Source organism: Haliotis rufescens, unplaced genomic scaffold (assembly GCF_023055435.1).
Source record: "Haliotis rufescens isolate VD_foot unplaced genomic scaffold, xgHalRufe1.0.p SCAF_18, whole genome shotgun sequence".
Taxonomy (NCBI): domain Eukaryota; kingdom Metazoa; phylum Mollusca; class Gastropoda; order Lepetellida; family Haliotidae; genus Haliotis; species Haliotis rufescens.
The window spans coordinates 9,626,362-9,651,650 of record NW_025963868.1 but is presented as its reverse complement, the minus strand read 5'-3'; the positions used below and the strand labels follow the sequence as shown (position 1 = coordinate 9,651,650).

Sequence of the window (25,289 nt, the reverse complement as noted above, 5' to 3'; positions counted from 1 at the left end):
TGGGAGAGGCATTCAGATAAGCAAAATTTGCTTGTTTGCCAATCCCTCCACTTTATGGAAATAAATATGTTTATATCATTAGTATACACGTATGCAGATCTTTGAAGTTTCTTAAAACCTTTACTGATCCTCCGTGCCCGGGCAAACGCGCTATCCCCTAGAACACGGAGGCAGTCGGTCACCGAGAACGGAATCGGATATTCGGAAACATATATTCGGCGTCAAGGTACATAACCGTTAATAGATCAACGCTGAGTGGAAAGAAAGGAATGAATGGATATTGGGACTAGAAGAAAATATCGTCTAAATCATGTTTCTGAAGTTAGCTACGGTTTAGTGTTTTTGAACTGACAGGCAACCATTCGTCACCACTCGCCCCTTTCCGTAACCTGCAAGAAGACTCGTCCCCCTATCGATGAATGTTCATTCGTCACCACTCGCCCCTTTCCGTAACCTGCAAAAAGACTCGTCCCCTCGATGAATGTTTTGTGCGAAAATACGACAAACCAATCAGAATGTACCTCGGTCACAGAATCCTTCGGGGATAATTTTTTGATTTCACACATGTCTTGCATCTGAATATATACCATAGAATCAGATAAATGTGTTCAATCATACTGTATAAATACCGTAAGTCCCGATGTGTTAAAATAGCTTCTGGAATATATCTGACATGGCGGAAATATACGTAATCATTACGCAACAAGTTGACAATTCTTTCAACTATGCCCGTTTGCGCTTAGGCGGAACCAAGTCGCAAAAATGGCCACGAGAAGGGCACGAGTCGCTATTCGGCATGTCCCGGAATAACACGAGTTGTCACGAATGACAGGCAACCCAAGGTTGCATTACCATCAGGCTTTTTCACCAGTGCACAGTGCTAATACCGTATTTGCCGCAATTCGAACACATGATCAAACTTCTAAATGACCTCAGCTGACACTACGACTGCCTTTCTACGGTAACTTGGGTATCATTGGGTGGACAGCACCCGCAAAACATTCTACACTTCGCCATGAGTGAGTGAGTTATGTTTAACGCCGCTTTTAACAGTATTCCAGTTATCGCGGCGTGTCAGCTTAATGTGGGAGGAAAGCCCTAAGTGATGCAGGTCTTCGACGTTTACCACTTCGGTGAAACCAACGAGCACGGGTATGGTGCTGACAAATCTAGAAACATCACCGGGGCGAACCGGGATTCGAACCGATCATAGGTTTCTGGCGTGCCCAAGGGACGCAACTCTGCACAGCGAATCGCGGCGCCTCACCCCCTACATCATCATGAATGGGGGGGGGGGGGGGGGGGGGGGGGGGGGTGTCTGTTGTATTGTCAAATGTTTTTGTTTGTTGTTTAACGCCACACTCAGCAGTAGTATGGCTATATGACGGCGGTCTGTATATAAGTCAGGGTCGTCAATCCGGTGATTGACATCATGAACATCGATCCACGCAATTAGAATACATATTGTCAAATAATAGTTAGGGAGTGTCATCGTTTCCAAGATAAATGCGTTTTTAATGATTTTATGAGACATGTAACCACCAAACCATTGTCTAATGATTGAGTGAGTGAGAGGTTTTACGCCGCTTTTAGCAATATTCCAGCAATATCACGGCAGGGCACACCAGAAACGGGCTTCACACGTTGTACCCATGTCGGGAATCGAACCCGGGTCTTCGGCGTGACGAGCGAACGCTTTAACCACCAGGCTACCCGACCGCCCCTTGATACAAAAGGAATAATCCGCAATGCGGCGGTAAGCACAACTCACTCACCCTCTCCGTCGTTAATTGTTATCATTTGTCAAGTATGATATCGTCAGTAACCGCCTTTTCTCATATAACCATCATTACCTCAACAACCGTCCTTTTTTAAACAGCTGTTTTGGGGTCTTTGAGTGGCATTTAGAAGTGATACACATGAGGAGTGAGTGAGTGAGTGAGTGAGTGAGTGAGTGAGTGTTTAAGTGAGTATGGTTTTACGCCGCTTTTATCAATATTCCAGCAATATCACGACGGGGGACACCAGAAATGGGCTTCACACATTGTACCCATTGTACCCGGGAATCGAACCCGGATCTTCGGCGTGACGAGCGAACGCTTTAACCACTAGGCTACCCGACAACACCCCCCCGAATACAGGCAATAAACTGTGCAGTCTAGTCTTCCTCAACACGATTCCAGTCACATTACAACCGTTTGTATTTTAGATTTTGGAGGGGGGTCTTGGGGTATGGTGGAAAAGTGGAAAATACAATTGATCGAACCCCTGGATGTATGGCGTGGGATTGTGGAAATCGGGTTTTGACGTATTTATTAAGAAATGGTAACTGTCTGTCGGTCATTTTTTAAGGCACTTACTCTCTTAAATTGAGGGGGACCAGCCACCGAGGGTGAAGCAAGAGGACTGCAACAAATTCACTGACCATCTTCATCTGCGGGGCGGTCGGGTAGCCTAGTGGTTAAAGTGTTCGCTCGTCACGCTGAAGACGCGGTTCAATTCCCGACATGGGTACAACGTGTGAAGCCCATTTTCTGGTGTCCCCCGCCGTGATATTGCTGGAATATTGCTAAAAGCGGCGTAAAACCATACTCACTCGCTCGTAAAAGGCGACTATGCTTGTGGCAAGAGGCGACTAACGGGATCGGGTTGTCAGGCTCGCTGACTTGGTTGGTGCATGTCATCGATCCCAATTGTCTGGTCAAGACTCGAATTATTTACAAACCGCCGTCATATAGCTGTAATATTGCTGAGTGCGGCGTTAAACAAACAAACAAACATCATATTTTTCATGGTGTTCATGACCCGTTTAAGGTCTATGCCAGCTCATATGAGTTTTGGGGGCGGTCGGGTAGCCTAGTGGTTAAAGCGTCCGCTCGTCACGCCGAAGACCCGGTTCAATTCCCGACATGGGCACAATGTGTGAAGCCCATTTCTGGTGTAAAACTATACTTACTTTTCAATTGAGGTGAAAGATAAGAGGTTGAGCCTCGGAGCATTCACAGGCATCTCGGCGTATAATCTTGACAGCTGTCTTAACAATACGTCTTGGCAACTCGTCTTGACAGGGAGCCTTGACAGGTCCTGACAACACCGTGTCTGGGGTTGAACTGAGCCAATTCTCCAGGACCCACTTGCACAAAGCGGTCTTAGCCCTAAGATGATCTTAACTCCCATACTTTAACATAGGCTTACAATAGTCTTAGCGCTAAGATCGTTTTGTGCAAGTGGGCCGAGGGCTGACATTTATGCTGCTTGATCCGTATCAGGTACATCTCAGCCCTGACAACACCAAAATGTTGATGGCACAGGGTGTGAGTGCACGGCATCGACCAAAGCACTTTGCTCTTCTCTTCCATTCCTCTTCGGACAAGAGTCGCCTGTATTTTTCATTCACTTCTCCACCAGGACAAAACACGCATAAGTATTCACATGGGACTTTGGCGTGCTTCAGATGTTATTTCCAGGGTTTATCTGAGGCTTCCCATGGGCAGAGGTTCACACAGATAACACCATCACCTTGACCTTGATAGAAATAGCCAGACATGGCCATGTCAAAAGGGGTCTGGGTCATCTGTTAGGGCCAGGGCGGTCGGGTAGCCTAGTGGTTAAAGCGTTCGCTCGTCACGCCGAAGACCCGGGTTCGATTCCCGACATGGGTACAACGTGTGAAGCCCATTTCTGGTGTCCCCTGCCGTGATATTGCTGGAATATTGCTAAAAGCGGCGTAAAACCATACTCACTCACTCAATACTTTTGGCACTTCTGCCGGCTATATGTATATATACGGTGGCCCATACCCGCCACTGGCCGATCATTTTTGACTGTATGCCTCTATATCAGGCCAGATACGGGTGGCCCAGTCGTCTGAGGCGCCGCGATTCGCTGTGCAGAGTTGCGTCCCTTGAGACCGTCATCACTTGGGGCTTTCCTCCCAAATTAATGACACGCCGCGATATAACTGTAATACTGTTTAAGGCGGCGTTAAACCCAACTCACTCACTCACTCACTCATTTCGTACGGGGCGCTGCCGGCGTACGTTCCACCACGGATTTGTATATAGGTCCGTGGTTCCACTGACGAACTGGGATTTCGAACACACTGCACACATTTTTTGTATGTGCACATGTCTAGAGTTAGATTTCACGGAAAAGGCCGAATAGTGTTGAACGTACTTTGTTCGTTATCACTCGTTTTGTTCCTGGGTATGTTAAAGAAATGAACGAGTTCTCATGCGTCGCACATTCGAGACCACTCGTGGAATTCCGTTACACTTCGAATCTCATCTTTCAGGTTACGAAAATGTGCGACTGCAAGCTCTTTTCCAGCGCGTGACACCTTCGTTATCCTCCCAGTATGAGAATATAGGCTCCGTGAATGGGCTATCGCTGTGAGGAGCTTGATTCACCTACGATTCACGATCCTACGCTAGGTGTCGCTTCTAAAGCTCGGGAACCAGTCTGTCAATGAGGAAGTTTTCTAAATTTGTGTCAAGACAGCTCGGTCCTTGACGGTGAAATTCTACAAATGTGCCGTTTGTGATTTTCTGCTGAATTTGACAGTCTGTAACAACCATGCCCCAGGATAGCCTAGATCACGAAGAGGTGGTAAAAGGACCACCCGAATGTGGTAAATATTTCTTTTTTCATTTGAAAAAGGAAAACATGGCTTTTCCCACGATGCTATTTTTAGATCCTTAGATCACACCTTTAGAATTGGTATTTCTTTTGGTATTGTTGCGTTTTTCATAGTATTAATTTTTTTAGGAAATAAGACATATCTTTTACTGTTTGAGAAAGATTCATTGTCATTGAAGTTATAACTTATCTTGTATTTACGAAAATGTTTAACTATAATTGATCTACATGCTAACAGGATTGTGTTACATATTGAGTGTTCAAATGTCAGTTAGATCTAGATATTGATCAGTGCCGTAGCCAGCTGGGGGGGGGGGGGGGGGGGGGCATAGAAAACAGTTTTATTTGAATCAAGTTGGGGACAAGTGATACTTGTACAATATTTGCCCCCCCCTGTCAAAAAAAAGTTAACTACAGCCTTGTAGATGTATGTGTAGCAGGTTTAAAAAATTAGGAAAAAATATTGTAAACAATTTACTTTCATGGATATATGTATCCCCGTGTTATGGGTTTTCGGAAGCTTCAGAAGCATTCATAGTTTTCCCACTAATCACATGAACAACTGTAAAACATCTCATTCATGTGTAAAAGACAATTTTCTCTTGAAGTTGAAAACAAGTCATCGTCTGAGTATTTACAATGTCTGTGTGATGCTACACCCCCTGTTAAAGCACATGTCCCAAAACGTATGATGTCCGAAAACCTACGATCTGACAATACGTATAAAAAAAGACACATTTCAAAACACACATACTCACTTTTGATCATATATATATTCAATGTCATCTCAGGCCAAAAAGTAGTTTTCTTAAGAAGTTCACCCACAAATCAATCTCATAAAAGTCTTTTACTCCGATACCTCAGCATGAGGATGTGATATGTGAGGTGGCGTCTGTTGGGTACTGTCAATCTGGAAAGTGTTGCGCCGTGAAGTATTTGGGAGTGTCTAACAATAGCATGTGTTATTTATATTATGGGAAGTTGCATGATAAAATGGTGTGATGTGTTGTTGTGAACAAGGAAGGTTGGTGTGGAAGTAAATAGAAGCAATATACCTCCTTATGTTTTTTGGTTGTCGTTGAACTAAAAGAATAACTGCATCATGAAACTATTGCCAAAGTCTCTCTCTCTCTCTCTCCCTCTCTTGCTCGCTCTCCCTCTCTTGCCCCCTCTCTCTCTCTCTTTCTCTCTCTCCCTCTCTTGCCCCTCTCTCTCTCTCTCTCTCTCTCTCTCCCTCTCTTGCCCTCTCTCTCTCTCTCTCTCTCTCTCTCTTGCCCCCTCTCTCTCTTTCTCTCTCTCTCTCTCAGAGGCTGAAGGTCAACTTCTGTAATTTTTATTAACCTTTAAAACACATTGACATTGTTAAGGAACAATAATAGTCCCACACAAAAAAATAACCAGTTGAGGTATAAATAGTTATGTCAGTATCTTTTAATTTGTTGGTGATGTACCCAGAAATAGTGACCAATGGTGACATCATATGAAATTGAAAATAATAGAATCATAAATATAAAACAGGAATTATTTATTGTTTTTGAGTTATAATAGCCCATTATTTACTTCCGGCTTGGATAGGTGAGTCCGATATAAGCCTCTCTACCATTGTCTAACAGTCTAAGATGTGATATTTATGAGTAAGTGAGTATTGTTTTATGCCACTTTTAGCGATTTTCCATCAATATCACTTCACTTAACACTGGAATTGGGCTTCACACATTAAACCCATGTGGGGACTTGAACCCGGGTCTTCGGCATGATGAGCGAACGCTTTAACCACTAGGCTACCCGACCACTCCATTTTTGATGAGGCCACATCAAATTGACGATTATTTGTCATCATTTCTGCATCTTTTATAAAATATTGTCACCTTCGTGATGCCATTTTAGCTCAGTTGGCTGTCTTTTAAACTCTTTTACTTCAACATGTTTAAGGGGCAGTCGGGTAGCCTAGTGGTTAAAGCGTTCGCTCGTCACGCCGAAGACCCGGGTTCGATTCCCGACATTGGTACAATGTGTGAAGCCCATTTCTTGTGTCCCCTGCCGTAATATTGCTGAGATGTTGCTAAAAGCGGCTTAAAACCATACTCACTCACTTTTACTTTAATGCTTTAACTACCATACCATGCTGTACATATTCAAAGGTCAGGCTTGAAATATTGTTCAAAGTGTTTTGAACACTGTCATTCAATAGATTATGATTTATTATGTTATGATCATTTCAAATATTGTACCCCTGCTACTAGGAGCGATGGGGTAGTCTAGTGGTTAAAGTGTTCACTCATCACGCCGAAGACCCGTGTTCGATCCCCCACATGGGTACAATGTGTGAAGCCCATTTCTGGTGTCCCCTGCAGGATATTGCTGGAATATTGCTAAAAGTGACATAAAACCATACTCACTCACTCTTTCCTCTCAAATTATGGGGCAGTGGGGAAGCCTAGTGGTTAAAGCATTTGCTTGTCACGCCGAAGACCCGAGGTTCAAAACCCGACATCAGTACAATGTGTGAAGCCCATTTCTGGTGTTCCCTGCTGTGATATTGCTGGAATATTGTTTAAAGTGACATAACCATACTCACTCACTCATCCTCTCAAATTATGGGGTGGTCGGGTAGCCTAGTGGTTAAAGCATTTGCTTGTCATGCCGAAGACCCGGGTTCGATTCCCCACATGGGTACAACGTGTGAAGCCCATTTCTTGTGTCCCCCGCCGTTATATTGCTCAATATTGCCAAAAGCGATGTAAAACCAAACTCACTCACGACTCACGTCCTAGACTTTCCCTTGCATTTTATTTTTCAATATTGGTCAAAATTTATTTTCAATCTGTTTTCTCTTTTGACCTTCATAATGCCTATGGATAACTGCATGTTTTATTCTGATGACCAGTGTCTCTCTATCACAGCTGTCAGAGAAGGAAGCTTAATGGTATCATAGAGAGCTTATTGTTCAGGAAAGAAAATTAATCATGTGTGAAAATATCTTTTGTCATGTGAGTGGGTGGAGATATCCCTATTCTATAAATAGTCATTGTTGCTATCATCATGTTCAATTGAACCGTGAAGATCCGGGTTAGAATAGGTCTCCAGCAACCCATGCTTGCCGTAAAAGGCGACTATGCTTGTCGTAAGAGGTGACTAACGGGATCTGGTGGTCAGGCTCGCTGACTTGGTTTGAAGCATGTCATCCCAATTGCATGGATCAATGCTCATGATGTCAATCACTGGATTGTCTGGTCCAAACTCGATTATTTATAGACCGCCGTCATATAGCTGGGACATTACTGAGTGCGGCGTTAAACAACAAACAAACGGAAAAAAAGAAATCATGTTCAATTGTGTTTAGGGCAGGGACAAATCCAAATTTACTACCCAGGTACCCACCCCACTATTACCCGACCCTACCTGGGTACCTGCTGTAGGTCTCAAGAGATAGGGATAAAATGTCCGATTGCCTTGACGAATGTATTTAGATACACAAATAAAACGATCTCGTCACGCATACACTGAAGTTGACTTAAGGTTTGTCAAACATATTAAAGTCAGAAGGAATGTGTGCATAGAAATGCGAACATTAGTGACTTGTAGTGTAACCATAGAGTTCTAGATAGGTTTTGTCATTAAACAATATATCATGTGACTTACCACAGGGATGGGTAGTCCTGTGGGTACCCGGGTCTTTCTCAGGACCCATCCAACCATGTACCCGAGTTACCCATCCCAGCCCTAAATGCATTCATTTCAATGTGGTGAAGGCAAAGGGACATATTTGCTAAGAACAAGCATTCGACTGTTCCAAGTTGTCCACATGAACATTTCGTATTTTTGAAGTATATAATCATGGTAGTGGCATTTTTAAAAGAATGTTAGTTTAAATAGAAGTCCTTATTTAACAAATGAGGTAAATCTGTAATATTTATCTGTCAAAATACCATGTCCGACAGTCACACCTCCCATAGGTGTTTGAGGTGGTGAGGTAGCGTAGCCTAGTGGTTAAAGTGTTATCTTGCCACACCGAAGATCCAAGTTTGATTCCCCAGATGGGTACAATGTATGAATTAAGCATATGTGTGCCCATTCAAGGTCGTAGTTAACTTTTTTTGACAGGGAGGGCAAATATTTTTACAAGTATCGTTGTCCACAACTTGATTCAAATAAAACTGTTTTCTGTAAAAAAAATCCAGGGGGGTCAACTGCCCCCCGGCTGGCTAAGGCACTGCCATTTCTGGTGTAGTAGTAAGCTGACACGTCGTGATATAACTGGAATACTGTTCAAAGCGGCGTTAAACACAACTCACTCACTCATTCTCTTTGCAATGGTTTTCTCAAACCCTAGACAGATCCCACACTGCAGTAGTAATACAATTGTAAATGATGTGCAGGTCCAGATATTGAAGAGAAGTTGCATCAGCTGTCCCTGGCCAGGGAGGACGACCGCGATGAGATACAGCTTCAGTCAGACATAGACAAGACTGCCACAGACTTGGAGAGACTGGTCATCGGGCCACAAGCAGTAAGTTGGCTGTGTTTAGTGGAAACTGGGTTCATACAGGTTCACGCTGGGTTCATACAGGTTCACGCTGGGTTCATACAGGTTCACGCTGGGTTCATACAGGTTCACACTGGGTTCATACAGGTTCACTCTGGGTTCATACAGGTTCACGCTGGGTTCATTACAGGTTCACGCTGGGTTCATACAGGTTCACGCTTAGTTCATTCAGGTTCACGCTGGGTTCATACAGGTTCATGCTGGGTTCATACAGGTTCACACTGGGTTCATACAGGTTCACGCTGGGTTCATACAGGTTCACACTGGGTTCATACAGGTTCACACTGGGTTCATACAGATTCACACTGGGTTCACCCTTGGTTCATACAGATTCACACTGGGTTCATACAGATTCACACTGGGTTCACACTAGGTTCATACAGGTTCACACTGGGTTCATACAGGTTCACGCTGGGTTCATAAAGATTCACGCTGGGTTCATACAGGTTCACGCTGGGTTCATACAGGTTCCCGCTGGGTTCATACAGGTTCACGCTGGGTACATACAGGTTCACGCTGGGTTCATACAGGTTCACGCTGGGTTTATTACAGGTTCACACAGGGTTCATACAGGTTAACACTGGGTTCATACAGGTTCACACTGGTTTCATACAGGTTCACACTGGGTTCTTACAGGTTCACACTGGGCTCATACAGATTCACACTGGGTTCATACAGATTCACACTGGGTTCATACAGGTTCACACTGGGTTCATACAGGTTCACACTGGGTTCTTACAGGTTCACACTGGGCTCATACAGATTCACACTGGGTTCATACAGATTCACACTGGGGTCATACAGGTTCACACTGGGTTCATACAGATTCACACTGGGTTCTGACAGGTTCACACCGGGTTCATACAGGTTCACACTGGGTTCATACAGGTTCACACTGGTTTCATAGAGGTTCACACTGGGTTCATACAGATTCACTCTGGGTTCATACAGATTCACACTGGGTTCATACAGATTCACACTGGGTTCATACAGGTGAACACTGGGTTCATACAGATTCACACTGGGTTCATACAGGTGAACACTGGGTTCATACAGATTCACACTGGGGTCATACAGGTTCACACTGGGTTCATACAGATTCACACTGGGTTCATACAGATTCACACTGGGTTCATACAGGTGAACACTGGGTTCATACAGGTGAACACTGGGTTCATACAGATTCACACTGGGTTCATACAGGTGAACACTGGGTTCATACAGATTCACACTGGGGTCATACAGGTTCACACTGGGTTCATACAGATTCACGCTGGGTTCATACAGATTCACACTGGGTTCATACAGATTCACACTGGGGTCATACAGGTTCACACTGGGTTCATACAGATTCACACTGGGTTCTTACAGGTTCACACCGGGTTCATACAGGTTCACACTGGGTTCATACAGGTTCACACTGGTTTCATAGAGGTTCACACTGGGTTCATACAGATTCACTCTGGGTTCTTACAGGTTCACACTGGGTTCATACAGATTCACACTGGGTTCATACAGGTGAACACTGGGTTCATCGAGTTAACCCTGGGTTCATACAGGTTCACACATGTTCACATGTGGTTCTCACTGGGTTCACACAGGTTCAAACAGGATCCATCCAAGTTCAGAACATTCAACACCATGTAGTACTACACTGTTAACATTCAACACCATGTAGTACTACACTTTTAACATTCAACACATTGTAGTACTACACTGTTAACATTCAACACCATGTAGTGCTACACTGTTAACATTCAACGCCATGTTGTGCTACACTGTTAACATTCAACAACATGTAGTACTACACTGTTAACATTCAACACCATGTAGTACTACACTGTTAACATTCAACGCCATGTTGTGCAACACTGTTAACATTCAACACCATGTAGTACTACACTGTTAACATTCAACGCCATGTTGTGCAACACTGAACATTCAACACATTGTAGTACTACATTGTTAACATTCAACACATTGTAGTGCTACACTGTTAACATTCAACAACATGTAGTACTACACTGTTAACATTTAACACTATGTAGTACTACACTGTTAACATTCAACACCATGTAGTACTACATACACTGTTAACATTCAACACCATGTAGTACTACACTGTTAACATTCAACACCATGTAGTACTACACTGTTAACATTCAACGCCATGTTGTGCAACACTGTTAACATTCAACACTATGTAGTGCTACACTGTTAACATTCAACGCCATGTTGTGCAACACTGTTAACATTCAACACATTGTAGTACTACATTGTTAACATTCAACACATTGTAGTACTACACTGTTAACATTCAACACCATGTAGTACTACACTGTTAACATTCAACACCATGTAGTACTACACTGTTAACATTCAACACCATGTAGTACTGCACTGTTAACATTCAACGCCATGTTGTGCAACACTGTTAACATTCAAGCCATGTTGTGCAAAACTGTTAACATTCAACAACATGTAGTGCTACACTGTTAACATTCAACGCCATGTTGTGCAACACTGTTAACATTCAACACATTGTAGTGCTACACTGTTAACATTCAACAACATGTAGTACTACACTGTTAACATTCAACACCACTTTGTGCTACACTGTTAACATTCAACACCACTTTGTGCTACACTGTTAACATTCAACACATTGTAGTACTATACTGTTAACATTCAACACTATGTTGTGCTACACTGTTCATATTCAACTTTAGTTTGATTTAACCGTTTCTAAACTGTTAATATTACCATTTTCCCTACAATATTAACATTCAACACCATGTCATGCTTCACTTTTATCCACTCAGTACCATCTGTTAATTCTCCCCTGCTGTAACATGTCTTCTTGTTTACCACCAGCTACACCGAGGAAACAAGGATGAGGTGGATGGACTGATCCCCCGGATGGTCAGACATGGAGGTGTTCAACATCCCCCACCATACCCCAGTCACCATCCCTATCAACGTCTTCCCCAACAACGACCACCTCCCCAACACTCACAGCAACAACCGTGGCAGCAGAGTCCTCTACAGCAGCAGCAGCAGCAGCCTCAGGCCAGACAACAGTACACACCTGTCCCTGGGCCACTAGAAGGTGCTCCGTGCAATTTTCAATCAGATGGTGTAACTGCAACGAGATTGGTTCAAAGCGTTCACCAACAGAGGTTTGACCCAGGAAGGAATGCATCACCTTTTATGCCTGTCATGAATCCCGGAACACAAGGGCCTCGTGAGACGCTCCCCCCACCCTATCCTGGAGGAGCACCAACTGGAACTCCACCAAGTCGTGGCGCCCCACAGATGCATCCGGAACTGTCTGAAACAGGCAACGTGAACCTAGAGGATGTCCTCACTTTCATCAAAGAAGACTTGGAAACAGATGGTGAGGTGGTAGGGCCACCAATGACCAATGATGGCCTCGCAGCACAGTTCCCAAACATCTTTGAATTTCTGAATGGTGTGTCCAGTTCATTGCAGTATCCACATCGTGGTGATGGACAATTTAATCAATGTGCTGTCATACAGAACAACAGTTCAGCTTATCCATCAGCAGTGCCTCGTCTCCCAGCAAACAGCCAGGCTTACCCACCACAAGTGCCCTATCACTTAGCAAACAGTCACCAGCCTTTATTTGAGGACTTAACATTTCCACAGCCTGGTGTAAGACATGACTCAGGAATTGACACTCCTGACTTTGGACAAGGATCTAGCCAATCGCCAAACCTGTTCCGAGTCTCTCCACTGGATCATGGCGCCGCAGTCACTTCTACAGGTTCTAGCCAACATCCTTTTCGCCCACCTCCAGACAGGTTCTCGCCTGGCCAGGACAGATCACCTTGTGGAGAAGCTGCAGTCGTTCGCCCACCTCCAGACAGGTTCTCGCCTGGCCAGGACAGATCACCTTGTGGAGAAGTTCCAATCGTTCGACCACCTCCAGACAGGTTCTCGCCTGGCCTGGACAGATCACCTTGTGGAGAAGTTCCAATCGTTCGACCACCTCCAGACAGGTTCTCGCCTGGCCTGGACAGATCACCTTGTGGAGAAGCTCCAGTCGTTCGCCCACCTCCAGACAGGTTCTCGCCTGGCCAGGACAGATCACCTTGTGGAGAAGTTCCAGTCGTTCGCCAACCTCCAGACAGGTTCTCGCCTGGCCAGGACAGATCACCTTGTGGAGAAGCTCCAGTCGTTCGCCCACCTCCAGACAGGTTCTCGCCTGGCCAGGACAGATCACCTTGTGGAGAAGTTCCAATCGTTCGACCACCTCCAGACAGGTTCTCGCCTGGCCAGGACAGATCACCTTGTGGAGAAGCTGCAGTCGTTCGCCAACCTCCAGACAGGTTCTCACCTGGCCAAGATGGAATGTGTACTAATCCTGGCATCCCTGTTGAAGCTCCAGGGGGATCGCCTTGTTCGAGTACCTCCAGTCATCTCGGTCTCGGTGGGGATCGTCCATCAAGCTCCACAGAGTATTCTGATACAGACGAGGAGGATGAAGCGATGCGGCATGATGAGGACACGTAGGTGTATTCTCCTCGGTTGATGAAACTTAAAGGGGGTTGCATGGCAACTTGTCTTAGGTGCTGTAGTTTGCTGTACTGAGTTGCATCTCATGTGCCACATCGTCATGATATGGCTGAAATACTGCCGATGTCACATGTGCTAAAATCCAATAATTGCTGGTTTGGATCCCTGATGTCAGCACCATAACCGACCCGTGAAGATCCGGGGCCGAATAGGTCTTCAGCAACCCATGCTTGCCATAGTAAAAGGCGACTATGCTTGTCATAAGAGGCGACTAACGGGATTGGGTGGTCAGACTCGCTGACTTGGTCAATGCATGTCATCGTATCCCAATTGCATGGATCCATGCTCATGAGGTCAATCACTGGATTGTCTGGTCCATACTTGATTATTTACAGACCGCCGTCATATACCTGGAATATTGCTAAGTGAGGCTTTAAACAACAAACAAACAAACAAAACAAACAAACAGCACCATATCAGTACCCGTGGTTTCACTGAGGTGGTAAATGTATCAGACCTGGTTCTCCTCGGCCTTCCTCCACATCAAACTGATGCGTTGATATAACTGAAATACTGTCCTAATCCCAACTCACTCACAAATGTGCCATAAAGTGAAAATTATGCACGTTTGTCGAATACTGTATTTGCTAAGGTGCTGCAAATGTTTATCCGTAGTTTTTCTTTCTGTAAACCCCATGGGGTTCGTATGGAAAAGGTCCTCAACTCGATTGCTAGCCATAAGAGGCGGCTAAAGTTGATTCGTTGGTCAGACTCTCCATCTGGAGTGCATCCCTGTAGTGAGTGAGTGAGTGAGTTAAGATTTAACGTCACATCGGCAGTATTTCAGCCATATCATGACGAGCATCCCTGTAGGGGCTCTTCTAGGATTCCAAACAAGTGCCCATTGCAGCAAACTAGAAAAATAATCATTATTCAAAATTGTTAAAGTTCTTATATTCTAAAATTAGGAGGTACTTTAAATTGCATTCAATGTCAGAGAATCCGGGTCGTGAGTGAGTGAGTGAGTGAGTGAGTTTGGTTTTACGCCGCTTTTAGCAATATTCCGGCAATATCACGGCGGGGGACACCAGAAATGGGCTTCACACATTGTACCCATGTGGGGAATAGAACCCGGGTCTTTTGCGTGACAAGCGAACGCTCTAACCACTAGGCTACCCGACCGCCCCTAGAATCCGGGTAGAGAATACGTCTTCAGCAGCCCATGCTTGCCGACAATGCTTGTCGTAAGAGGTGACTAACAGGATTGGGTGGTCAGACTCGCTGACTTGGTTGATGCATGTCATCATATCCCAATTGATGCTCATGATGTCAATCACAGGATTGCCTTGTTCATATTGCTTTACGCCGCTTTTAGCAATATTCCAGCAATATCACGGCGGGGGACACCAGAAATGGGCTTCACACATTGTACCCATGTTGGGAATCGAACCCGGGTCTTCGGCCTGACGAGCAAACGCTTTAACCACTAGGCTACCCGACCGCCCGTCAGTCTGTAAGTTCATCGATATATGCAGCCTGACCAACCGATCCCGTTAGTCGCCGCCTACGACAGCCGGGGCTGCTGATGACCAATTCTAACCCGGGTCTCCATGGCGATGAAACAACAGATGGCCACAGGCTATGCAACATGTGGACGGACAGGGTATTTTGACAGATAAATATTACAGATTTACCTCATTTGTTAAATAAGGACTTCTATTTAAACTGACATTCCTTTAAAAATGCCACTACCATGATTACATACTTCAAAAATACGAACAGTTGAATGCTTGTTCTTAGCAAATATGTCCCTTTGCCTTCACCACATTGAAATGAATGCAATTAGGGCTGGGATGCGTAACTCGGGTACATGGTCGGATGGGTATTGAGAAAGACCTGGGTACATACAGGACTACCCGGACCCGTGGTAAGTCACATGATATATTGTTTAATGACAAAAACTCACTATAGCTCAGTGGTTACACTACAAGTCGCCAATGTTCGCATTTCTTTCTGACGATGCACACATTCCTTTGGACTTGTATATGTTTGAGTAAAGATAAAGCTTCAGTCAACTTCAGTGAACGCATGATCTGATTGTTTGATACATGTATCGAAATAGTTTTAGCCAGGGCTGCGGTAAAACGATTACCAATCTGACATTTTGTTCCCTACTCTTGAGCCTTGCAGTGGGTACCCGGATAGGGCCTGGTAATAGGGGTTCGGGTACCCGGGTAGTAAATTTGGACTTGCCCAGCCCTAATATGGAGACATATTGCCGTTTTTGCTCTGTGTTCTGGAAGTTGGTGTCCAAGCACTTGCTGTTTTTCCTCCACCTAGCACCAGACTGCGACTTGATCCATTGGTTAAATAAACAAACTACATAGCTTAGGCTTAAAAAAATAATAGTCTTGGTTCTCAGGCACCACCCTCATCATAAAGTTCACCGCACGTTTCATTTTTATTTCCATTTTTATAAAAGCAAAACAAATCTTTAAATATTCCAAGTCCAATGGTAGTCAAATACTGTTTTCCAGTATTTTACTCTTCAAGGAATACGTAGGGAGGCTCTTTTCCAGGTTGATTGTCCACAACTGTTTATTTGGTTACACAACTGTTTATTTGTTTACATACTAGTTTCAACAACAACAAAAAAGCAAAAAAATGAAAAACACCGTCTGGCTGCCCACCCGAACTATATTTTCAAAAGCCATTGCCTGAGAACCAATTCCTTTATTTTTTTAAGCCTTATCATCCGTATGTATACCTGGATGATGGAGGAATGTAGTGTGTATAAATTGACCAGATAATTGTGATATATTGAGTATAGATTGATATCATTCGAGATTTCAGCCATGTTGGTGGCCATCTTGGATTTTCTGCCACCAGGGGTCGCTGCTGAGCTGGAACCTTATTGGAAATGTTCGGAATTGTTCAATTGTGCTTTTAGCCCAAAGTGCAAAATTTTTCGCCTCAACCGCCCCAATAGACGTACTAAACATGTGTTTCTTGTTCACCAGCGTGGTTCACTACTTTGCGGATCTGGGTCTTCAACAGGTCAGAGAGATCTACGGAGACAACAAGCAGTTAGTTGTGAACAATGTCAACAATCTCAATCACCAGCGGCAGGTGTGTGTTCGTAGAAGAACTCATGTTTGTATGCATATGTCATGTAATCTCAAAATTGGGACCGATGTGTGGTCTAGTGGTAGAGCGTCCGCCCAGAGAGCGGAAGGTCCGGGGTTCAATCCCCAGTCGCGTCATACCAAAAGACGTTAAAAGATGGTACTTGTTGTTACCCTGTCTTGCGCTCGGTATTAAGGGGCTAAAACAAGGACTGGACACTCGGAGTCAGTATACTGTGTCTGAGTGGGGTATTCATGTTAAACTGCGGCATGGTATCTCAGTGAGCTAGCACTATAAATCGGCATCCGTCTGTACTAGTACAAGCAGCCACACAAACCCACACATACATGCACGTCGCTATATAAGTGCAATAATCTTGGACGCGACGTTAAACCCCATTTCACCTCACCTCATCTCAAAATTGGAGTGAGTGAGTGAGTATGGTTTAACACCGCTTTTAGCAATATTCCAGCAGTATCATGGCAGGGGACACCAGAAATGGGCTTCAGACATTGATGATTGTACCCATGTCGGTAATCGAACCCGGGTTTTCGGCGTGACGAGCGAACGCTTTAACCACTGGGCTACTCCACCGCCCTTTCCAAATAGAAATGAGGTTTCGCTTTCTTTTTAAAAAACATGTAATTACGTTAGAGAACCTTTGTAACCTTGACAGTGTTTGGAATAGGTTTTGATAAATGAGGGTGTGTTAGATAATCAGAATCTAATCACTAGTCTTTTTGGGGCCCTAGGCATTCTTTTTGATGAGTATTGAGTCTGCTTTAAACTGTTTTCATGTGATTTTTAAGTCATAGTCGTGTCAGCCTAATTGAGCAAAGCCTAAACAGACCAGAGCCCCGTTCTGATCATGACTCCCATACTTTAACACTGGCTAAGATCGCTTTGTGGAAAGGGTCACTGGGAACTAAGTGACTTTGCCAGGTAATTTTGAAAAGCAGTTGTTATTTTGCTAAATTTTGTCAGTGATATAAAACAAGACCTGTACAAATACACATGCTCCAGTGCAGAGTTGCATCCCTTGGGCACGACAGAAACCTATGATTGTGGGTTCGAATCCTGGTTCGCCTCAATTATGTTTCGAAGTTTGTCAGCACCATACCTGTGCTCGTGGGTTTCACCGAAGTGGTAAACGTCTGAGACCTGCATCACTTCGGGCTTTCCTCCAACATTAAGCTGACATGACATGATAATACTGTTAAAAGCGGTGTAAAACCCAATTCACTCACTCATTCATTATGAGGCAAAAACGTCAGTATATTCACACAATTCATATTTGTAGAAGGTGAGCTTCTGTACCTGGGTGATAACCAGGAAGTGTTTTATGTGACCCTGGATAGGAAGTGTCAGCTGGGTTCTGGAAACTCAAATAATTATGTTTTATTGATACTGGTTTGCAAATGGGCTTGGTCAGAATTTCTGTTTTGATTAAAAGTTGTTAATTTAAGAGCTAAGTTTCACATGAGGACCATCCAACTAAAAAAAACTCAAGCTGAATTAAATGAACTTTTCCCTAATGTACAGTTAGAGTTCAAAACTGTTAATGTGTAGTCTGAAAGTCTGCTGGAGACGAAATGACGCTGATTGACAGAAAATATTCCAATCTGAGACATGGAAAGACACGTCCAGTCAAGTGGGTGCTTTACCGAACATACCATAAAAAGTTTTATTTTAGGACATTTCCAAATTTGACACATCAGTGACAAGAATAATGTTTGATGCAATTTGCTATTTTGACTTGTACCATATCTTGCCCTGTTTTTTTCAAGTGAACAATTGACTTGCCTTTGCATGTGTTTGTGATGGGTGCCACCGGTGGGGCAGGATATGCTCACCTTTTCGCAAACACCTATCATCAGAATTTGATTTTGATTTTGTCATAAACACATGCTCATGATATAGTCAGAATCATTCAATCGTTTTGTCGCTTTTACTTACCTAACAGTGTCAAATTAAGACATGGTCTCTGTGTGATTAAGGTATTGATAAATTGCTTGGTTGGGAAAAACATCATAGAACAGACTTACATAATCTGTGTTGCTTGACTTGAAAGGAACTTTCTGTGCTTGCCAGTTTGTCCGAGGATAGTCCCCATTTAATTGGCGGTTGTGTTTTACAGACGGCCCTTTACATTGCTGTGATGCTGCGGAAATACGACATAGTGTACTTCCTGCTGCAGATCGGGGCTGACCCGAACATTCAGTGCATGGAACATAGGGTAAGAACGCCATCACTTGAACACTTGTTTGTGAACAAAGAAAGAACACCATCACTTGAACACTTGTTTGTGAACAAAGTAAGAACGCCATCACTTGAACACTTGTTTGTGAACAAAGTAAGAACGCCATCACTTGAACTCTTGTTTGTGAACAAAGTAAGAATGCCATCACTTGAACACTTGTTTGTGAACAAAGTAAGAACGCCATCACTTGAACACTTGTTTGTGAACAAAGTAAGAACGCCATCACTTGAACTCTTGTTTATGAACAAAGTAAGAACGCCATCACTTGAACACTTGTTTGTGAACAAAATAAGAACGCCATCACTTGAACTCTTGTTTGTGAACAAAGTAAGAACGCCATCACTTGAACACTTGTTTGTGAACAAAGTAAGAACGCCATCACTTGAACACTTGTTTGTGAACAAAGTAAGAACGCCATCACTTGAACACTTGTTTGTGAACAAAGTAAGACAGCTATCAGTCATTTGAATATCCTAATATCATCCTAATATGATCATTTTTGAAAGGCAATGATGATTATACAACTGATGTGTCTTCACAGTGTTAGAAATTAAGCAAAGATGTTTCAGCTGAAAAGGGAAAATATCCATTCTCATCCTTGATTTTTGCATGCTGAAAGAAGTTCCCCTGCCTACGGGGCACATGTAGAAATCCTATGAATATGACAAGTGTCATGAAATGTTTAACAGAGTGACAAGATGCAAGCCCCTATACACAAAGCCATCGACCTGGGAGATACACAGATGGTGATTCTTCTGCTTAATTACGATGGCCTGGACATTGAACTGCAGCGGGTCTGTGATAGTGAGTAGCCTGTCAGTGATCACCTGTGAGTGAGTGGGTGGGAGAATCTGTGAGTGAGTGAGTGACTCAGCCATAATAGGGCATCGAACCCTTGATCTTAAGCTCCTGGCATGCCTAAGGGATGCAACTCAGTGCCTTGGATGACTGGCCCAACTGGGCCCTCTCAGTAATAGTTTCAGTACCATATTGCAATCCAAGAATTTTACTGGACACAATATATTGCATCTTATAAGCTGAAAAGCTGAGAATGGATGCAAATGTAAGGCTTTGTGAGTCCCATGAAATTCCAAGGAGTATCACTATTTTTGTCATTAAAATTAATTTACTTGTGACATGTATGTTAACTTTAATTGACTGTCCATTCTGTCAATTTCCTAATTCTTCACTGAAAATGTCTTCCTCTCAATGTTTTGGAGAAATTGCCTCTCATGACATACTTCCCCTTACTGAGTTTGTTTAATGTTTCAGAGAAGACTCCCCTGATGTTGGCGCTCCATGGCCACATCCAGGGCAATGAGGACCGAGATAGATGTGAAATTATTCATCACCTCTTGAACTGTGGTGCCAGTATTGATAAATTTGTAAGCATCCATTTTTTTGCAATAAGGTTTTTACGTGTGGTCACCCAGTGTGCAATCTGGGTTAGAATTGCTCCCCAGCAGCCGGACAAGGCAAATAAATAGATCAAGTGGTCATGCTGGGTCATCATGCCCCGACGATGTGGATCATTGCTCAGGATATCAATCAATGGATTGTCTGGCCCAGACTTGATTATTTATAGGCTGGAATATTTCGTATGTTTGGGGTTAGATTAAAAAAAAGATCGCTGTAAATTACATGTTACTCTCTGTACCAGAATATCTTTTTTCCCTGTAGGTGGGAATGTATTTTTCTACTGTTCTAAGAGAAAGATATTTCAGATAGTTATATAAGTTTTCATTTGTATATACCGTATTCGACGTAATAGGTGCCCCGCTCTAATAAGCGCCCACCGTGGGATTTGCTACTATATTGGCTAGTGAACAATCCCAATTAGCACCCCTTCTGACCCCTATTCGCATATAATACGCACCGCTTCCTTCTCCTATTCGCATATAATACGCATTTGTGTGTTATATGCACCCTTAATAATTGGCAATTAAATTCTGGAAACATATATCTGTCGTACATAATCATTTCAGGCTGTCAGCATAAACCACGAAATTTATCTTTCAACTCAAATAATATTCTAATGAGCCCCCTGTTTCTAATTTTGAGAGCGCCCTGGGCGCTTATTATGTCGAATAGGGTAATATAAAATTAGTGATTTTCTAATATATTTTTTCACATGCCATATTTTAGGGTCAGACATCCAATCATATTCAAGTCTCACCTGAAGGAATCTGATCTGTGAATGCTTCAACAAGTTTTGCTCATTTCTTTAAAGGGGGCACGGGTAGCCTAGTGGTTAAAGCATTCGCTCGTCACACCCAAGACCCGGGTTTGTTTCCCGACATGGGTACAATGTGTGGAGCCCATTTATGGTGTCCCCCGCCGTGATATTGCTGGAATAATGCTAAAAGCGGCGTAAAACCATACTCACTCACTCACTCACTCATTTCTTTTAGGAAAGTAGTCATTCTAGTTTAGAACAGGTGCCAAGCAACCAATGCTGGTCGTAATGAATCAGGTCATTAGGGTTGATGCGTGTCAATGTACCCCAACAGTATTCCCTGGTTGGTCTGTCCAGGCTTGATTGTTTACTGGTTGCCATCATATAGCTGAAATATTGCTGTGGGACGTATAACAACAAACACACACTCGCACCTCAAAGTACCAGCTGAGCACCAACCTTGCCTTTTCAAAGGCTGTTTTCGTGTTGGTGCATGCCATATCAGTTGGTATAGTTATTCCTGGTAAATTGAGTGAGTAAGTGAATTTAATTTTAAGCCTCGTCAGCAAAATTTCAGCCATAGCGTGACTTGAACAATTTATACAATATTTATAAAACCTGTCGATGAACCTGTATATGATATATAAATGCGGCTATAAGTTGCCAGCAACAAAGCTAAGGTCACCACACTAGGGATCAAGGGGTACCTCTGTAACCTGCATGGTTCCCCAGCAGGATTTACACCTTTCCCTTTGTTACTGACAATTGTTTCAAGTTTAGCCAGAGATTAAAAGTGAACAAATATTCTGCAGTTAAAATGGGGTAGATTTAGATATTCTTTGAATGAGGTAAACATCGACCAGTTATGTATTGGTGATTCAGGGTAAAAACTCACTCAGTTTAGTCTTTAGGACGATAGGGAAGAAGGTTAAGTACCGGTAATTACCACTTGTCCAATGTTCTGAAACAATTATCATAATGTCAATAAGTGCTTGCCTTGTCATTATAAGGGTGAAATATTGCTTGACAGCACCCTAAAACCAAGGCCTTGAAGATGGTAGCTGAAATTTGGTATGAACCATACATTTCTTCAGAATGAGAGCAGCGACAAGACAATCCTGATGATGGTGATCGAGACACGTGATGTGAGCCTTGTACAACACTTCCTGGAAGGCATTGGTGTAGGGATGTCACGTGACCTGATCAACCGAGCAAACAAGGTGGGAAACACGAGTCTGCACATCGCAGCAGGGATGAAGATGCTGGAGAAGGAGGAGCACCTGCATCTACTGACGATGCTCATACACTTTGGTGGAAATACTGATGCCCCCAATCAAGACCTTAAAACACCCAAAGATTGGAAGCGGAACTTGGTGAGTGTGAAGATGGGGACTACGGTAGGCTTGTAGTCTTGGCAAGATGGCTTCAAGTCACTCATAGCCCACTATTGTCACGAAGCACCGCCAGAATGTATACTGAACAAAACAAATATGGGATCATGAATATTTTGGGGGGAATTGTTTTTGTAGTGAAGACTGAGAACACAACAATCTGATTAAAATCAGACCTCAGTTTGCGCTACCGCTAAACAAAGATCTGAGGACATGCCATTAGGGGTCACGTCAGAACGACCTTTCATCCGACCAATCAGAGCATTGCTTACTAGATTATGAAAGTGACAGTCGGAATGTGATACTAATCATGCAACCTCGAAAACTTTAACTCTGAACGATAGTTTCGGGTTTAACGATGGAATCAATACAATCTAGATCATCTATTAGCCATTCCAGAATGTTCTTTTGTTCAGGTTTCAAATCTGTAATTGAGAATTTGTCAAAATATGTTTCGAAGCGTAGTTGCAAATTTGAAATAAGGGATGTAAAGCAGGAGAAAGCTGCCTTCTGATTGGTCATTCCATTGGTCGGTCAAAGTTTGCGCAAGGTCAGTCTGACGTGACCCGTAATGGGATGTCCTCAGATCTTTGTTTAGCGGTAGCGAGAACTAAGATCTGATTTTAATGAGATTGGAGAACACAATTTACAAAAAAATGTCTTTGAAAATATTCATGATCACAACCCTATTGTGTTCAGTGTATATTTGTCCAGCGGATAATGGTAAATCTAATAGACTGACCAGATTATGTTTGGGTCGTTGGGGCTGTGATTGTTTTTGGAGATAAATATTGTTTTGGTCAATGCTTGAAGACGTACAATTTTGAGCTGAAGAATAGGCTGCTGTGATAAGGATGTAACTTTACAAATTGTGGCATAACCATGGTAACAGAACATTCACCCTTTCAATACAGTGTGAGACCTGGACACTGTTCCACAAAGCGATTTTAGCGCTATGATTGTCGTAAGCCAGTGTTAAAGTATGGGAGTCACGATCACCTTGGCGCTAAGATGGCTTTGTGGAACGGGGCCCTGGTTGTTTGTGTGTCATCGTTCACTGATGGTGTTGATTAATGCTCATAGTATCAACCACTGGTTTGTCTGATCAAGACTTGTTCGTTGTACAGACTGCTGTGATATAGCTGGAATATAACAGACTAGGGCTTAGGAAGGGTTGAAAACAAGTTTAATGAGCACTTAATTCTAACAAGACATCAGGGCCTGCTTGCACAAAGCGATCTTAGTGCTAAGATGATCGTAACTCCCATACTTTAACATAGGCTTACAATAGTTGTAGCGTTAAGATGATCGTAACTCCCATACTTTAACATAGGCTTACAATAGTTGTAGCGTTAAGATGATCGTAACTCCCATACTTTAACATAGGCTTACAATAGTTGTAGCGTTAAGATGATCGTAACTCCCATACTTTAACATAGGCTTACAATAGTTGTAGCGTTAAGATGATCGTAACTCCCATACTTTAACATAGGCTTACAACAGTCGCAGTGCTAAGATGATCGTAACTCCCATACTTTAACATAGGCTTACAATAGTTGTAGCGTTAAGATGATCATAACTCCCATACTTTAACATAGGCTTACAACAGTCGCAGTGCTAAGATGATCGTAACTCCCATACTTTAACATAGGCTTACAGTAGTTGTAGCGCTAAGATCATTATTCAGACATGTGACTTCCTCTTTTGCAGTTTGATGAAATCAAGAGGCAGCACCTGACATACCGTAGTCACTACTGAAGTCTGGAACTACAGTCTGACTACACACCAATATTAGAACCATGACATACCGAAGTCACTACTGAGGACCAATAATACAGTCAAATCTCACAGACCCTACACCTTTTCAAAATACCGGGGTACTCCAATGAAAATAGCAGAAAGTGAGAATGAAAGGTGAAAATCATGTAATCTACTGGTAATCCCCCTTAGCTCATCCACTGCACAGCCAGCCTGTTGACATCCAGTGTCGGTCACAGTCCAGTAGACAGCAGGTCGGTGTGGACCAGATTGTACAGATCTTTTTTTCTGAAGGATCACAATCTCATTAAAATCAGATCTTAGTTCTCGCTACCGCTGAACAAAGATCTGAGGACATCCCATTACGGGTCACGTCAGACCGACCTTGCACGAACTTTGACCGACCAATGGAATGACCAATCAGAAGGCAGCTTTCTCGTGCTTTACAACACTAATTTCAAATTGGCGACTTCGCTTCGAAACATATTTTGACAAATTCCGAATACAAATTTGAAACCTGAACAAAAAACATTCTGGAATGGCTTATAGATGGTCTAGATTGTAAGGAATCAGTCGTTAAACCCGTAACTATTGTTCGGTATACCCCATGTTAAAGTTTTCTGTCATGTCACTTTCATAATCTGGTAAGTGATGCACTGATTGGTCGGATGAAAGGTCGGTCTGACGTGACCTCTAATGGGATGTCTTCAGATCTTTGTTTAGCGGTAGTGAGAACTAAGGTCTGATTTTAATGAGATTGAAAGGAACACAATGTGTATGTGCTTCAAACATAGTTCCTCTTACACTGACACCATGCAGATTTGTTTGTTTATAGTTATTCAATACTGCCATGTG

General features: G+C 43.2%; 1 protein-coding gene across 1 annotated transcript; it reads left to right on the top strand.

Annotated features, from left to right (window-relative positions):
* The first annotated feature begins 4,420 nt into the window (after positions 1–4,420).
* On the top strand, positions 4,421–24,454 carry LOC124122596. Its single transcript, XM_046485670.2, has 9 exons — positions 4,421–4,630; positions 9,018–9,148; positions 12,059–13,716; positions 16,744–16,852; positions 18,987–19,085; positions 19,799–19,913; positions 20,382–20,494; positions 22,380–22,658; positions 24,387–24,454. The coding sequence occupies exons 1-9, from the start codon at positions 4,576–4,578 to the stop codon at positions 24,432–24,434; spliced, it is 2,607 nt and encodes an 868-aa protein (XP_046341626.2). The 5' UTR covers positions 4,421–4,575; the 3' UTR covers positions 24,435–24,454.
* Positions 24,455–25,289: the final 835 nt, after the last annotated feature.